The sequence below is a fragment of the Hemitrygon akajei genome, chromosome 17 (genome assembly GCF_048418815.1).
Source record: "Hemitrygon akajei chromosome 17, sHemAka1.3, whole genome shotgun sequence".
NCBI lineage: Eukaryota > Metazoa > Chordata > Chondrichthyes > Myliobatiformes > Dasyatidae > Hemitrygon > Hemitrygon akajei.
This window is the reverse complement of record NC_133140.1, coordinates 12,027,810-12,045,092: the sequence shown is the minus strand read 5'-3', so window position 1 is coordinate 12,045,092 and position 17,283 is coordinate 12,027,810. Positions and strand designations below refer to the sequence as shown.

Sequence of the window (17,283 nt, the reverse complement as noted above, 5' to 3'; positions counted from 1 at the left end):
AGCCAGAAGGGGCCATGAGAAGGCCTTGGCAGGCAGAATTAAGGAAAACCCCAAGGCATTCTACTAGTATGTGAATGCTTTGGGGTTTTCCTTAATTCTTAAATTCCTTAAAGTGTGTATGGAACTGGAGGAAATAGCAGAGGTACTTAATGAATATTTTACTTCAATATTCACTATGGAAAAGGATCTTAGTGATTGTAGTGATGACTTGAAGCAGACTGAAGAGCTTGAGCATGTAGATATTAAGAAAGAGGATGTGCTGGAGCTTTTGGAAATCATCAAGTTGGATAAGTTGTCGCGACCGGACGAGATGTACCCCAGGCTACTGTGGGAGGTGAAGGAGAAGATTGCTGAGCCTCTAGCGATTATCTTTGCATCATCAATGGGGACGGGAGAGGTTCCCGAGGATTGGAGGGTTGCGGATATTGTTCCTTTATTCAAGAAAGGGAGTAGAGATAGACCAGGAAATAATAGACCAGTGAGTCTTAGTTCAGTGGTTGGTAAGTTGATGGAGAAGATCCTGAGAGGCAGGATTTATGAAAATTTGGAGAGGTATAATATGAATAGGAATAGTCAGCACGGCCTTGTCAAGGGCAGGTTGTGCCTTACGAGCCTGATTGAATTTTTTGAGGATGTGATTAAACACATTGATGAAGGAAGAGCAGTAGATGTAGTGTGTATGGATTTCAGCAAGGCATTTGATAAGGTACCCCATGCAAGGCTTATTGAGAAAGTAAGGAGGCATGGAATCCAAGGAGACATTGCTTTGTGGATCCAGAATTGGCTTGCCCACAGAAGGCAAAGAGTGGTTGTAGACCGGTCATATTCTGCATGGAGGTCGGTGAGCAGTGGTGTGCCTCAGGGATCTGTTCTGGGACTCTTACCTTCGTGATTTTTGTAAATGACTGGATGAGGAAGCGGAGGGATGCTTTAGTAAGTTTACTGATGACACTAAGGTTGGAGGTGTTGTGGATAGTGTGGAGGCCTGTCAGAGGTTACAGCGAGGCATTGATAGGATGCAAAACTGGGCTGAGAAGTGGCAGATGGAGTTCAACCCAGATAAGTGTGAGGTGGTTCATTTTGGTAGGTCAAATATGATGGCAGAATGTAGTATTAATGGTAAGACTCTTGGCACTGTGGAGGACCAGAGGGATCTTGGGGTCCAAGTCCATTGGAAGCTCAAAGCAGCTGCGCAGTTTGACTGTGGTTCAGAAGGCGTATGGTGTTTTGACCTTCATCAATTGTGGAATTGAATTTAGGAACAGAGGTGATGTTGCAGCTATATAGGACCCTGGTCAGACTCCACTTGGAGTACTGTGCTTAGTTCTGGTTGCCTCACTACAGGAAGGATGTGGAAGCCATAGAAAGGGTGCAGAGGAGATTTACAAGGATGTTGCCTGGATTGGGGAGCATGTCTTATGAGGACACGTTGAGTGAACTCGGTCTTTTCTCCTTGGAGCGACGGAGGATGGGAGCTGACCTGATATAGGTATACAAGATGATGAGAGGCCTTGATTGTGTGGATAGTCAGAGGCTTTTTCCCAGGGCTGAAATGACTAGCACGAGAGGTGCTACATTTTAACTTGCTTGGTAGTAGGTACAGAGGCAACAGTGAGCAAGAATGAGAGAGAGACTGCTCACCCACAGGCAGACAGCGCTGAACACTCACTCGCCTTCTGCTCTCATTGATTTCAATCTTCCTCGACACTTTAATTGACAAGAAATGGAGTCAGTCATGGGCTTGGACCCCATCTTCAGGCTTCTTGGTCTTGAGGCTGCACACTTCACTCAAAACCTCACTGGACTCCCTCGGAGACAGCAAAGAGCCGGATCGCTCAATCAGCTCAACAGCACATAAAAATGTTGATTGCAGGCTCCAATAGTAACAGAATCACATTTGAAAGAAGAAGAAGCAGAAAGAGAAGAGAAAGAAACAGTTCTGTCAATTGTTTGTTGGAAGTTGCTGTTGGTCCCATTGTTCACTGGGGCCATCTCCTTCATGCCACATTAAAAAATAAAAGTTTCCATTTTTTTCCCCCTCTTTGTTTGTAGAAGATACTGCATCCTGTTGGTTACAACATCTGTCCAGATTTCCATTGTCTTCCATTTTCCTTGCCCAGTCAATTAAATTCACTACCATTGAAAACCTACTTCTTGATGGTATTAAAAATGTCTTCTTTTTAAAAAGCATCTATAAAAACAAGCATTTTATTAATATTAATCTCACGGCTAGTTTTATTCCAAATTTTTGACATTTTTAGAGATATTATTGTGAGTGTTTCACAAGGGCTATCTCATCAGTGAAGGCCAGTGTGGTACAATAAAGTTGTATGATCTAAGATCAAAGCTGCACCTATCCCTGTCAGATGAATGTAACAGTTTCCATTAGGATATTAAATGAATCTCCCTGCTTCACACCTCCAGCTAGAGATGGGCCTGTTCGTGGCCTTGCTGTTTTCAATAAAAGTCATTGGATTGAAATTGCTGGGCTGTAACATGGGTGCAGTACTGTTTTTGTGAGATTTCTCCTTCCCTGTGCGGATCTCTTAATGTGAGGGGCAGTTCTGGGGCTGTTGTCAACATTCCACCATCTCTGGGTGTAGTGTAACTACAATAAGTTGAATTCAGAATGTTTCTTCATAGAGTGACTGTACAAAACTGTTGAGCCAAGGACTGGGAGCAGAACTTGCACAAGCAAAGATTGACAGCTGCCTATCAGACCTGGCTGCAGTAACCAACAAATTTAAGGACCTCCTGCAGGTGAGTTGCATGCAGACTATCTGCTCCTGTTCTGTTTCCGCTGTAGCACTTTTGTTAAGTACTGAGGAGCAGATTGGAAAGCAGATTTTGGAAAGATGCAAAAATAACAGGGGTCTTAAACTTACCTAATATTGATTAACACCTCCTTAGTGCAAAAGGTTTTGATGGGGCAGAATTTGTTAGCTGTCTTCAGGAAGGATTTCTGACACAATATGTAGACAGGCCGACCAGAGGAGAGGCCATACTGGACTTAGTACTAGGCAATGAACCTGGTCAGGTGACAATTCACTTGGTGGGGTGAGCATATGGGAGACAATAACCACAACACCATGACCTTGGATAGAGATAAGAGCACATGGTGTGGAAAAGTATTTAATGGAGTGGGGAATTTGGAAGCTATAAGGCAGGAACGGGAGCAGGTGTACTCGGGGAAATGCACAATGGAAATGTGGATGTTGTTAAGAGAGCTCTTGCATGTGGTTCTGGATAGGTTTATCCCATTGAGGAGGGAAAGGATGGTAGAGTGAAGGAACTATGGTTGACAAGAGATGTGGAACATCTAGTCAAGAGGTTTAGGATGCAAAGATCAGACAGGGCTCTTAAGAGTTCTACTTGTGAGATGACATGACAATGGTGGGGCTCATCACTGCCTATAGAGAGGAAATAGAAGAGCTCGAGGTCTGGTGCCAGGCAAAAAGTCCCTTCCTTAGTGTCAGCAAGACAAAGGAGATGGTTGTCAAATTAAGGAGAACTCAAACCACTCCCAGGCAGCATCCACACCAGAACTGGTGGGCTCAAAGACAGTTAGGCTGATCAATACCCCTACCCACTAACCCACCCCACCACCATTACTTTATAATGTCCTGTCAGTCATTTTATGTACAGACCTTCCTGTACCTAGCATTACTTTATGTATTTATATTTACTATGTTTAAAATTTTTGTTTTCTTTATCTTTGTGTGTTTTATTTATATACTGTGTTAGATCTGGAATAATGATTATTTTGTTCTCCTTTATACTTGTGTACTGGAAGTGACATTAAACAATCTTGAATCTTGAATAAAGTATCCAGGAAGGAGCTGAAGAAGGGACTTAGGAGAGCTTGAAGGGGACATGAGAAGGGAAGTAGGAAAATCCCATGGTGTTCTACATGTACGTGAAGAACAGGACAATGACGAGAAGGACTTATCAGGGATCAAAGGGGTAAGAAGCTTGGAGAAGGCAGGAGGAGGAGATTCTTAATGAATACTTCAATAATCACCAGTGAGGGGGACCTTGATAGATATGACGACAGCATGAAACAAGCTTATATGTTTGGAACATGCTGAAGTTAAGAAAGACCCTGGGGCCAGATGGGATATGCTCCAGACTACTACAGGAAGCGAGGGAAGAGATTACTGTACCTTTGGCAATGATCTTTGGATCTTCACTGGCCACTAGAGAAGTACCAGAAGATTAGAGTGTAGCAAATATTATTCCTTTGTTCAAGAAAGTTGATAGGGAATTATAGACCAGTGAGTCTTAAATCAGTGGTGGGGAAACTTTTGGAGAGGATTCTTGGGGACAGGATTTACGATAATTTGGGGAAGCATAGTCTGATTAGGGATAGTTAGCATGGCTTTGGGAAGAGTAGTATGTGCTTTATGAACCTGACTGAATTCCTTGAGGTAGGGACAGAACAAATTAATAAAGGTAGAGCAATGGATGAGGTACGTATGGATTTTAGTAAGGCATTTGACAAGATTTCCCATGGTTGGCTCATTTATAAAGCATGGGAACTAGGGAAACTTGGATTCTGAATTATTTTGCCCACAAAAGGCAGAGGGTGGTACTAGATGGAAACTGATGATTGGGTTAGGGTTCCACAGGGATCTGTTCTAGGACCTCTGTTCTTTGTGATTTTTATAAATGACTTGGATGAGGAAGTGAATTAGTAAGTTTGCAGATGTCATGAAGGTTGGTGGAGTTGTGGGTAGTGTAGAAGGTTGTCGTAGGTTACAATGGGACATTTGCAGGATGCAGAACTGGGCTGAGTTGAAAAATGTGAAATGTGCCACTTTGGAAGGTTGAGCTTAAAGGCAGAGTGCAAAGTTAATGGCAGAATTCTTAGTGGCGGGGAGGAGCAGCAGGATCTTGGGGATTCACATCCAAAGATCTCCTCACAAAGTTGCCAAGCAAGTTGATAGGTTTGTTAAGAAGGCATATGGTGTTTTGACCTTCATTAATCGGGGGATTGAATTCAAGAGCTGTAAGTTAATGTTCAATAAGAGTTCTATAACATTCTGGGTAGACCACATTGTGTTCCGTTCTGGATGCTTCATTATAGAAAGAATGTGGAAGCTTTAGAGCGGGTGCAGAGGAGATTTACCAGAGATAGACTTTTTTTTTAACATAGTGTGTTAAATGCATAGAAAGCACTGCCAGAGGTGTGGGTACATTAGGGAGATTTAAGAGCTTCTTCGATAGGCACACAGATGAAAGGAAAATGGAGGACTATGAGGGAGTGAACCTTTAGATTGATCTTGGGGTAGATTAAAATGTCGGTACAACATTGTGGGCTGATGGCCTGTACTGTGCTGTAATGTTCTATATTCCGTCACTTGCTTCCTGTGGAGAAAGCTCTGGCCAGTGATTTCTACAAATCACCAACACTTTGAACTGGGTTGCAGGAATTCCTATGAGGTCAGAAACTGGGAATCGTGTCATGGTCATTCAGGATGTTAGCTGATGGTTTAAAATCAACTCTTTGCATTTGTCTTCTGCCAAGTGCAAACTGTCAGACAACGGGCCCAACAGCCTATGTGGGTGAAACGTATCACAGCCCAGTCTATTCAAAAATTAAAGTAATCTGAATTTCTACTATCCTTAAACAGTTATGATGGTAGCAAATAGAGCATGTGAGGTCATCCAAGTACTGGCAGCAGTGGCAAATTATAAAATACCTCTGTTACTCTCATAATATTTTTGCCTTGAAGAAAAAAGCAAGTAAAAACCAATTTTAATTATATAAAACATTTTTTATCTCATAAATTTGTAAGTCAAACTAGGGTAGGGTTTGTACAGTGAATGCTGTGGAGCAGAGGGACCTGGGAGTACAGGTACATAGTTCACTGAAAGATGCATCGCGGTAGATGGTGGTGAAGAAGTTGTGGCACACTGGTCTTCATCAATTAGGGTACTAAGTAGTGGAGTTGGGATGTTGTGTTGTAGTTGTATGTGATTTTGCTGCACTTGACAGTTTTGGTTATTTCTGTTACAGGAAATGTGTCATTAAACAAAGTGCATAAGACATTTGTGAGAATATTGCCAGGACTTGACCTGAGTTATAAGGAGAGGTTGAGTAGGCTGAGGACTTTGTATCTTGGAATATTTGAAACTCGGGTGATCTTAGAGATGTATTAAATCATAAGGGCATAGACAAGGTGAACACACAGTCTTTTCCCCAGGGTAAAAAGGAATCAAAAATTAGAAGGCATGGGTTTAAGTGAGAAGGGAAAGAGACCTGATGGGCAACAACTTCACGCAGAGGGTGGTAGGTTTGTTGAATGATCTGCCAGAGAAAGTGATTGAAACAGGTACAATAATAAACATCTAAAAGACATTTAGATAAACATGTGGATAGAAAAGGTTTAGAGGTATATGGGGCCAATGTGAGCATTCGGGACTAGCTTGGTCAGCATGGCCCAATTGAACTAAAGGGCCTGTTTCCTTGCTATATTACTCTTTGACTCTCAGTTTTCTATACTTTTAAATAAAGTGAAAAGTAATAGGCATATTCTTTGCCATAGTATTGTCAGGTTGACCTGTGACATCCAACATGTTCAACAACCAATGAATACCTCTGAAGAATTCCAATGCAATCCTTCAAGTCTTGAGAATGATGAAATAATGAGCTGGTAATCATAATCATCACAGGAATACAGGATAGATGGGGTTTCAACATTTCTTTTGATAAATGGCACCCCTAACAGTGAGGCATTCTTTCAGTACCGGTTTCAGTTTTTGTTATGTGCTGTAAAGAGGGTTTTAAACATGTCTTAACACTTGGCCAAAGCTGATTTAAGCTTCCCCTGTGGCTATTCCCCTCAACAACAAGTACAGTCAGCCCTCCTTATCCATGAGGGATTGGTTCCGGGACCCCTCGTGAATACCAAAATTCGCGGATGCTCAAGTCCCTTATTCAGCCTGTCTCAATGCGCTGGACCTTAGGAGCCAGCAGAACCCAAGACCTTATTTAACCTGTCTCAGTGCGGTGGACATTAGGACCCAGCGCCAGAGATCTGAATCTGTAGTGTTTCTGTTCATGAAAAGAATCACAATAACGATTGAAAATAAAGTGGAAATAATAAAGCGATCGGAAAGAGGTGAAACGCCATCGGTCATTGGAAAAGCGTTAGGCTGCAGTCGGTCAATGATCGGAACAATTTTAAAGGATAAAGTGAGAAAGGCCCTGCCCTGATGAAAGCTACAATTATTACTAAGCAACGCAGTGGTTTAATTATTGGGTTTTGGGGTTTTGGGTTTTTGATCCTCCACATCAACCCGCCCCGGATGGATAGCACACTCGAAAGCGGTCTGTCACTGGCTCGCACTCGGGAACTTCCGTTTCTGAGCCTGGCGCTGAAACATACGTTCTTAAGTGTTTTATATGCATAGAAAGCTAAAATATATACTATATACAAATGCAAATGTTTGACTAACTGACGCTAAATAATACCGGATGTACCTGTTCTGACTTACCGGTACTTAGTAAGAGAACTTCCGATTTTTTTTTTTAAATCCCGATCCACGATAACCCACGCACATCCTCCCATATACTTTAAGTCATCTCTAGATTTCTTATAATACCTAATACAATGTAAATGCTATGTAAAATAGTTATACTGCATTGTTTAGTGAATATTGACAAGAAAAAAAAGTCTGTACATGCTCGAACAGCAAGTGCTGGAAGAGCACTTCCGGATTTTCGCGATTCGCGGTTGGTTGAATTTGCGGATGCGGAATTCGCGTATGAGGGCCGACTGTATACCTATTTGGATACTGTTGGCAGGGGGGATGACTTACCTGGGACAAGCTGTGGCAGCCGGATCTCTGGCACTGAGTCTGGTTCTGCAGTGCAGAAGGGAGGGAGGAAGAAGAGGAGAGCGGTAGTGATAGGGGACTCGATAGTTAGAGGTTCAGACAGGAGGTTCTGTGGTCGTGACAGAGACTCTCGGATGGTTTGTTGCCTCCCAGGTGCCAGGGTCAGGGATGTCTCTGATCGCATGCACAGCATTCTGAAGTGGCAGGGTGAGCAGTCATGGTGCACATCGGTATCAATGACATAGGAAGAAAGAGTGAGGAGGTCTTGAAGAATGAATATAGAGAGCTTGGTAGGAAGTTAAAAAGCAGGACCTTGAGGGTAGTAATCTCAGGATTGCTACCTGTGCCACTTGCCAGTGAGGGTAAGTGTAGGATGCTCTGGAGGATGAACACATGACTGAGGAACTGGTGTTGGGGGCAGGGTTTCAGATTTTTGGATCATCGGAACCTCTTCTGGGGCAGGTGGGACCTGTACAAGAGAGACGGGTTCACCTGAACCACAGGGGACCAATATCTTTGCAGGGAGGTTTGCTAGTGCTGTTGGGGAGGGTTTAAACTAGATTTGCAGGGGCATGGGAACTAGAGTGCCAGAGCAGATAGTGGAGTAGGAGTGAAAATAAATGTTAAAAGTTCATGCAAAGTCACAGATAGAAGGGTTGTGTGTGGTGGTAATAAACTGAGGTGTGTATATTTCAATGCGAGGGGTATTGTGGGGAAGGCAGACGAGCTGAGAGCCTGGATTGACAGATGGAATTATGACATTATAGCCATTAGTGAAACTTGGCTACAGGAGGGGCAGGACTGGCAGCTCAATGTTCCAGGGTTCTGTTGTTTCAGTCATGATAGAGGCAGAGGGATGAAGGGTGGGGGTTGGCATTGCTAGTCAGGGAAAATATTACAGCAGTGCTCAGGCAGGACAGAATAGAGGGCTTGTCTACCAAGGCCATATGGGTGGAGCTGAGAAGCAGGAAAGGTATGACCACATTAATGGGGTTGTAATATAGACCACCCAGTAGTCAGCGAGAATTGGAGGAGCAAATCTGCAGAGAGATAGCAGACAACTGTAGGAAACAAAGTTGTGATAGTAGGGGATTTTAATTTTCCACATATTGATTGGGACTACCATACTGTTAAAGGTCTAGACAGATTAGAGTTTGTAAAATGTGCCCAGGAAAGTTTTCTAAATCAATATATAGAGGTACCTTCTAGAGAGGATGCAATATTAGATCTCCTGTTAGGAAATGAGTTAGGACAAGTGACGGAAGTGTGTGTAGGGGATTTGGGTTTAGTGATCATAGCGCCATTAGTTTCAACTTGGTCATAGATCTGGTCCTTGGGTTGAGGTACTAAACTGGAAAAAGGCCAAATTTGAAGAAATGAGAAAGGATCTAAAAAGCGTGGATTGGGACAGGTTGTTCTCTGGCAAGGATGTGATTGGTAAGTGGGAGGCCTTCAAAGGAGAAATTTTGAGAGTGCATAGTTTGTATGTTCCTGTCAGGATTAAAGGCAAAGTGAATAAAAATAAGGAACCTTGGTTTTTGAGGGATATTGGAAATCTGACAAAGGAGAGAGAGATGTATGACAAGTTTAGGCAATAAGGAGGAAATAAGGTGCTTGAGTATAAAAAGAGCAAGAAAATACTTAAGAAAGAAATTAGGAGGGCTAAAAGAAGACATGAGGTTTCTTTAATCCTAAGAGCTTCTACAGGTATATTAAGAGCAAAAAGATAGTAAGGGATAAAATTGGTCTTCTTAAAGATCAGAGTGGTTGGCTATGTATGGAACCAAAAGAAAAGGGGGAGATCTTAAATGGGTTTTTTGCAACTGTATTTACTAAGGAAACTGGCATGGAATCAATGGAAATGAGGCAAACCAGTAGTGACGTCATGGAACCTATACAGATTAAAGAGGAAGAGGTGCTTGCTGTCTTGCGGCAAATCAAAGTAGATAAATCCCCAGGACCTGACAGAGTATTCCCTCGGACCTTGAAGGAGACTAGTGTTGAAATTGCAGGGGTCCTGACAGATATATTTAAAATGTATCCACGGGTGAGGTGCCGGAGGATTGAAGGATAGCTCATGTTGTTCCATTGTTTGAAAAAGGCTCTAAAAGTAATCCGGGAAATTATAGGCCGGTAAGTTTGAAGTCAGTAGTACATAAATTGTTAGAAGAAGTACTAAGAGATAGGATCTTCAAGTATTTAGATAGACAGGGACTTATTAGGGAGAGTCAACACGGCTTTGTGCGTGGTAGGTCATGTTCAACCAATCTATTAGTTTTTCAAGGAGGTTACCAGGAAAGTGGATGTTGTCTACGTGGACTTCAGTAAGGCCTTTGACAAGGTCCCGCATGGGAGCTTAGTTAGGAAGATTCATTTGCTAGGTATACATGGTGAGGTAGTAAACTGGATTAGACATTGACTCAATGGGAGAAGCCAGAGAGTTGTATTGGAGGATTGTTTCTCTGAGTGGAGGCCTGTGACTAGTGGTGTGCCACAGGGATCAGTGCTGGGTCCATTGTTTGTTATCATCCAGATCATTGACACAGATGACAATGTGGTAAATTGGATCAGCAAATTTGCTGATAATACAAAGATTGGAGGTGTAGTGGACAATGAGGAAGGTTTTCAAAGCTTCCAGAGGGATTTGCAACAGCTGGAAAAATGGGCTGACAAATGGCAGATGAATTTCAATGCAGACAAGTCTGAGGTATTGCACTTTTTGCACTTTGGAAGTACAAACCAAGGTGGAACATACAAGGTAAATGGTAGGACACTGAGGAGTTCAGTAGAACAGAAGGATCTGGGAATACAGATACATAATTCCCTAAAAATGGCGTCACAGGTAGATAGGGTTGTAAAGATAGCTTTTGGCACATTGGCCTTCAGAAATCAAAGTATTGAGTATAAGAGTTTGAATGTTATGGTGAGGTTGTATAAGACATTGGTGAGGCCGAATTTGGAGTATTATCTGCAGTTTTGGTCACTAATTACAGGAAGGATATTAATAAGGTTGAAAGAGTGCAGAGAAGGTTTACAAGGATGTTGCTGGGACTTGAGAAAGTGAGTTACAGAGAAAGGTTGAATAGGTTAGGACTTTATTCCCTGGAGTGTAGAAGAATGAGGGGAGATTTGATAGAGGTGTATAAAATTATGATGGGTATAGATAGTGAATGCAAGCAGGCTTTTTCCACTGAGGCTAGGGGAGAAAAAAACCAGAGGACATGGGTTAAGGGTGAAAATAGAAAAGTTTAAAGGGAACATTAGGGGGAGCTTCTTCACACAGAGTGGCGGGAGTGTGGAATGAGCTGCCAGTTGAAGTGGTGAGTGCAGGCTCACTTTTAACATTTAAGAAAAACTTGGACAGGTATATGGATGAGAGAGGTATGGAGGGATATGGTCTAGGTGCAGGTCAGTGGGACTAGGCAGAAAAATGGTTTGGCTCAGCCAAGAAGGGCCAAAAGGCTTGTTTCTGTGCTGTGATGTTCTATGGTTCTATGTAATCGGGCTTTGCATGATTGGTGAATCTGTGGAATTTGTTGCCACAGGTGGCTGTGGAAGCCAAGTCTTTACGTATATTTAAGGTAGAGGTTGATAGATTTTTGATTGGTCAGGGCATGAAAGGTTATGAGGAGATGGCAAGAGATTGGAGCTGAGAGGAAAATTGGATCAGCCATGATGAAATGGTGGAGCAGACTCCATGGGCCAAATTACCTAATTCTGCTCCCATGTCTTATAGGATATTGAACCATGATCTTGCCCCGGAGAGGTTTGTGACACAGTTGAAATGTCTGGCAAGAATCCGTTTGCTGTTATGATGTTCAGTCTGCGTCAACAGTTTGGATTTTGTCTTTCAGGAAGGCTTAGCAGAGCTCAATGCCACAGCTATCAAACCACAGCTGAAGCCTTGGATAACTGGGTTCCTCTCCATCTCCCATAACATTGAGGAGGTAAGAGCAACTAATCCAAGCATTAACCTGATGTACTCTTCATTGTAGTTATCTCCGAGCAAAGGGATTTGCCTGAGCCCCCCTGTAGTGTAAATACATGCAGTCTCAGAATTAAGGTCAAATCATTTAGTTTGGAGCTGCTAGTTGACTAGTTTGTTCTATAAACCTCTACAACATCATTAAATGCAAAATTTCACTGTCATTTCTCCTAGTGTGTAGAAATGTCATCTTGCCATCTAGAAACACGATATTTTACTGCTCCATGTCTAGCAGTCTATTAATCCCTCACTGCTGGTGTTCTTGTCTCTATCCATTGGAGACCATCACTCCACTCCTTATCACTGAATACTTTTTGATCAAATGTAAAACCAATTCACTTATCATGTATAATTCATAGGACATCCCTCCTATCATTTCTGGATGCTCATATAATCATTGCTATTGAAGCTAAGACAAAATATTAAAATCTTCCTGTCCTAATGTGGAATTATACTGCTTTTATTGCAGTGGGATCTAAATTAGGGTTTCAATAGGTACATTTAATGTTAGAGAAATGCATACAATACACACCCTTAAATTTGTTTTCATGGATTTTTGTGAAGAAAAATGAGGATTGCCTCAAAGAATGAATGAGAGATAAATGTTAGAGCCCCAAAGTACCCCCCCCCCCCCCCCCCAGCAGCAAAAAGTATCGGCACCCCCACCAAGCACTCAAGTGTGCAGCAGAGCAATAATGAAGACAGGCTTGCAGTACCACAAAGACTACTCGTCCACCCAGTAATTCGACATACCACAGGCTCTCTCGCTCCCTGATAAGGGAAAAAGGTGTCCCAATTTCACAGTGAGAGGGGAGACATAACAAAACAACTCGCTGATTTATGGTGTTAAAAGTCTGTTGCGCCACTTTTTCCGACATCTGTGCCCAAAGAATTCAGGTCCCCGGGCACACAGCCAGTAGCCAGCTCGCTGCATTTGATCTTCCGTGTACTCTGCAACATATCAGGTGGCATCACCAGCCTCGAATCAGCCTGTTTCCAGAACCATGAAAATCTGGCACCCTGAAGGCATGCTAGTTTTCCAGGCCACGTTCTTGGCATGTCAAAAAATGGCCAGTTCTGAAGCCCTGAGGGCGGGTCTGATTTCCGCAAAGTACCGAAGTCAGCGTGTAACTCCAGGTCAAAGTCTTTACAAGAACCTTGAAAGGAGAAAAAAAGAAATATCAAAGGTAGAAATAAAGCTGTTTCGAAAGATGCAAGCAAAGGAATCGCTGTTTGCACCATCATCCTCCTAAGCTCCACCCACAAGAGCCACAAATTAAGGAACTCTGTATTGAACAGCACTGTGTGAAAACTCTCACCAAGCTGGGCACAGTGATGCTGCTAGTAGGGCCACGGCCTTGCAATGCCAGAGACCCACATTCAGTCCTGGCCTTGGGGGCTGTTTATGTGGAGTTCGCATGTTCTCTTTGTGACCACTGGGATTGCTTCCCACATTTCCTTTGATGTCCGGGTTGATAGGTTAATTGGCGATCCGATTTCCGAATGGATCGTGAACACATGAATGCTACCTTTTTATATTTCTTGTAAATTACAGGAATTTTTAAATGTATTGCACTGTACTACCACCACAAAACTAACTATTTTATGACGTGTCAGTGATAATAAACCTGATTCAGACTCTGATTCACTATACATTCCCTGGAGTGTGTAGGTGAATGCCAGAATTCTGGCAGTGGGGGGGAGGAGGGTGAAATTGATGAGGAATCAAACGAGTCGTGTTCATTCGGTGACTGATGGTTTACGTGGAGTTGTTTGTCCAAAAGGGTTTGTTTCCATGCCATTTTCTCTCTGAATCTGGACAGAAGCAGTTCAAGAACATGGCTCGCCACCACCGTCAAGGACGTTAATGATGTTTGTTTCCAAATGTTACGTAAATAACATTAGCAGCTACTGCTGCAGCAAATAAAATCTCACGTAATGAACTTAATGCCTCAATTGTCAATGTTTCTTTCACATGCATAACATCCCAGAATACTCTGATAACAATCTGTGGTTTTCTGGATTATGTGAAATGGATCCAGAGTGTTCTTCAAAAGTGATGATGGGCAACCAGGCAAGTGAGCATAAGTCCCTCATGGTTAGTCCTGAAAAATCATTTCAAGAAGAGTCGGTTGCTGGTTTGGGATATTCCAAGCTGCAGTCTTTACACCTACTTACTTTATTTTGTTCCAGGAGGAGTTTAATGATTATGAAGCCAATGATCCTTGGGTCCAACAATTCATTCTCAACCTGGAGCAACTAATGGCAGAATTCAAGGTAAGTGTGCAACATTTTCTTAATGTTCACGGCATGAAAAATGCAGCTTCCCAAACCAATAAAACTAAAATTGATGGACATATTGTACAGCAGTAGTGGGGAATGTCATTGGTATTCTCATGTTTTGTCCCATAGATATTAAAGAGCTTATGACTCTGCCTTGTTCTAATCTTCCTTTTCTCCTTCAGCATTTAGTACTGTAAGATGCAAGGCTCTGAATTTTTGCCCTCATTCACTTGTTTATGTGCTTTATTTCTTTTCACATGGCTACACTAAAGCTCCAGATCTAGACTGAACAAGTTTTAGTTGATAACTGGTCTGCAGTCCAGCGGAATGAAATGAAGTACAGAAACTAGGCTCCCTCCATGGGCAGTGTCTGTACTTCTCGCTGCCTCAGCAAAGTAGACAGAATAATCAAAGACCCACCCACCCATCCTGGACATTTCTCCTTTCTTCCATTGGGCAGTAGAAACAATAGCCCAAACGTGTTGATTGGCATATGTATTTGTCAGGCAAGAGGGAAGTGGGATTGATAGAATTGTTTCCCCATGAGTTGATGTCGATCCAATTGATTAGTGGCCTTTTTGTTTAATAGTAAGGTAGGATGTTGTTTGGCTGGAAGAGAGAAATCAGTCCTATCCATACTTCTATGTTCTGCAGGTTGGATTGTCGCAAGTGATCTACGATCACCTCACCAGTCTGATGACCAGCTTGATCGCAGTTGAACTGGAGAAGGTGGTTCTCAAGTCCGTGTTCAGTCGGGTATGAGCAAAAAAATCCTTGAGTATGTTGCCACTTCGTGAAAATTGTTTTCCTGACAGCTCAGTGAATGAAGCTACCGTCCAGAAGGTAGATGGCTGAAATGGTGGCATGGATTGGGTATTGTCTATGGATTGAGTGGTAGAGTGAAATTAGTTCCACTTTTGATTGGGTCCAGAACAAATGGCAACTTTGCAATTAGATCCTGGAATGGTCTCAGAATAATAAAAGGTGAGGTTCTCCTGGTGGCGCTCATGGAGTGAGATTCAATTTGGCTTCGCTCTTTACTTTTATTCCCTGTAGCCACCCTTATTTGCTCTCTTTTATACTTACACTAAAAGGCTTATGTTATAGACATATTTTTGGACTTTGAATTTTTGTATGATGAGAGGTTGAGTAGATTGGGACTCTACTCATTGGAGTACCGAAGAATGAGAGGCGATCTTATTGAAACATATAAGATTGTGAAGGGGCTTGATCGGGTGGATGCGGGGAGAATGTTCCCAATGATAGGTGAAACTAGGACTAAGGGGCATAATCTTAAAATAAGGGGATGCCGTTCCAGGACTGAGATGCGGAGAAATTTCTTCACTCAGAGGGTAGTAGGGCTGTGGAATTTACTGCCCCAGAGAGCTGTGGAAGCTACTACACTCAATAAATTCAAAACGGAGATAGACATTTTCCTGGATAAAAATGGCATTAGGGGATACGGTGAGCGAGCAGGTAAGTGGACATGAGGCTAGGTTTAGATCAGCCATGTGATCTCCTGGATCAGTTTTCGATAGCCTGGATGGGTCGGAGAGGAACTTCCCAGATTTTTTCTCCTCAATTGGCAACTCGGTTTTTTTTCCCCGGGTGATCACATGGGTTTGGGCGGGATGAATAATAAAATAAAATGGGCGGCATGGTGCCCTGTTGGTTGGCACTGTTGCCTTGTGGGATTCGGTGAAAACTAGAGTTAAGATTGGATCAGCCATGATCTTGTTGAATGGTGGAGCAGGCTTGAGGGGCCGATTGGCCTACTCCTGCTCCTATCTCTTATGTTCATATGTTGACTTTAATTCGCTGGAAATGAATACCAGATCATGAGAAGCAAAAAACGGGAAAGATTCAGATCCTAATGGGAAAAACAGACGGTGATTCTAAACACTCTAAGTAGCCTCCGTTAACTTTTGAAACAATGTGGAAACTTACAGATAAACTTACTCAAAAATTTGCCGTGTTCGAAGGAGTTTTAAGGACAGTCGAGGATAATTTTAGATTGCTTAAACATGAATCTGAACTGCAGCAAGCAACAATTTCAGAACTTGACAAAGGTGCTCAGCAAAGAGACCGAAAGATTGTAACTCTGGAACAAAATTTAGCTTCGATGTCTCAACAGCTGGATCGTTATAAATTTAAAGTTACTGACCTTGAAAATCGATCTCGAAGACAGAATCTATGGATAATCGGACTCCCTGAAGATGTTGAGGAGGGTGATCCTATCAAGTTCTTTTCTCAATTTTTATTCGTTGTGTTTGGCACAGAAGTCCTGGACGACCCTCCATTAATCGACCGTGTTCATTGCTCATTACGTCCAAAATCTAATCGATCACGACCAGTAATTATTCATCTCCATTATGTTCATATCAAGGAATGTCTGATTCAGTTTGCTTGGCGGAAAGGCGTGTTCGAATTTAAAGGTTTCAAATTCAGCTTTGTTGAAGATTTCAGCCCTGAGGTTCTGGTGTTGGAATTTTTCTGAATGGGTCTCAAACCAGCCCTGCTGTTCCCTGCTAGATTGATAATCGTCCTCTCTGATAATTCCCATTGTCTCTTTAAGTCATTAAATGAAGCTCAAAAATTTTTCAACCAGCAAATTTCCTCTGTAACGGCCTAATTTAGGTTCCGTTTGTTTTTGTTTTTACTTAAATTTTTAAGCTATTTACCAACTTACTGATCGGGTCAGTTAGAATGCGAGGGTTCTCTTTTTTGGTTTGTACTGTAGTATTTTTAGTATTTCTAGATTAACTTTTCTGTTCCCTTTTGGGATTCTGCTTTTTTCTTATTTTTTGAAACTAGTAGATGTTTTGGTGTTTGATTTCTTTTTTTTTGAATGGAGATACATTTGTTCTCTTTTATATTTTAAGATGTCGTCCTGCTTTCTTCCTCCCATAAGACCTTATTTTCTTGCTGCGTCATTTTCAATTGTTTATGCATGAAAATAATCAACAATATGAACTGGCGCTTGTTTTCTCTTTTTTCTGAAATACTAGTATCTTAGTACTCTGTTTTATGATTTAAACCTTTTCTGTAAAAAAATTCGTGTTAGTTTTTTTGCTCTTTTTGATAATTTTCATCATTTTTTTGGATTATGGGTAATTTTTCTTTAGAAGCTTTTATCTTTTGGGCTGCCATCAAGAAAGATGGGGGTAGAATTA

The 17,283-nt window shown here is 42.1% G+C and overlaps 1 protein-coding gene across 1 annotated transcript in view; it reads left to right on the top strand.

The window, feature by feature from the left end:
- Positions 1-17,283, top strand: part of cog4 (component of oligomeric golgi complex 4) — a 108,441-nt gene that overhangs the window by 75,892 nt on the left and 15,266 nt on the right. The window contains exons 14-17 of the mRNA XM_073069678.1: positions 2,644-2,760; positions 11,697-11,789; positions 14,021-14,104; positions 14,765-14,866. Coding sequence (XP_072925779.1) covers positions 2,644-2,760; positions 11,697-11,789; positions 14,021-14,104; positions 14,765-14,866 — 396 coding nt within the window. The remainder of the gene's footprint in view (positions 1-2,643; positions 2,761-11,696; positions 11,790-14,020; positions 14,105-14,764; positions 14,867-17,283) is intronic.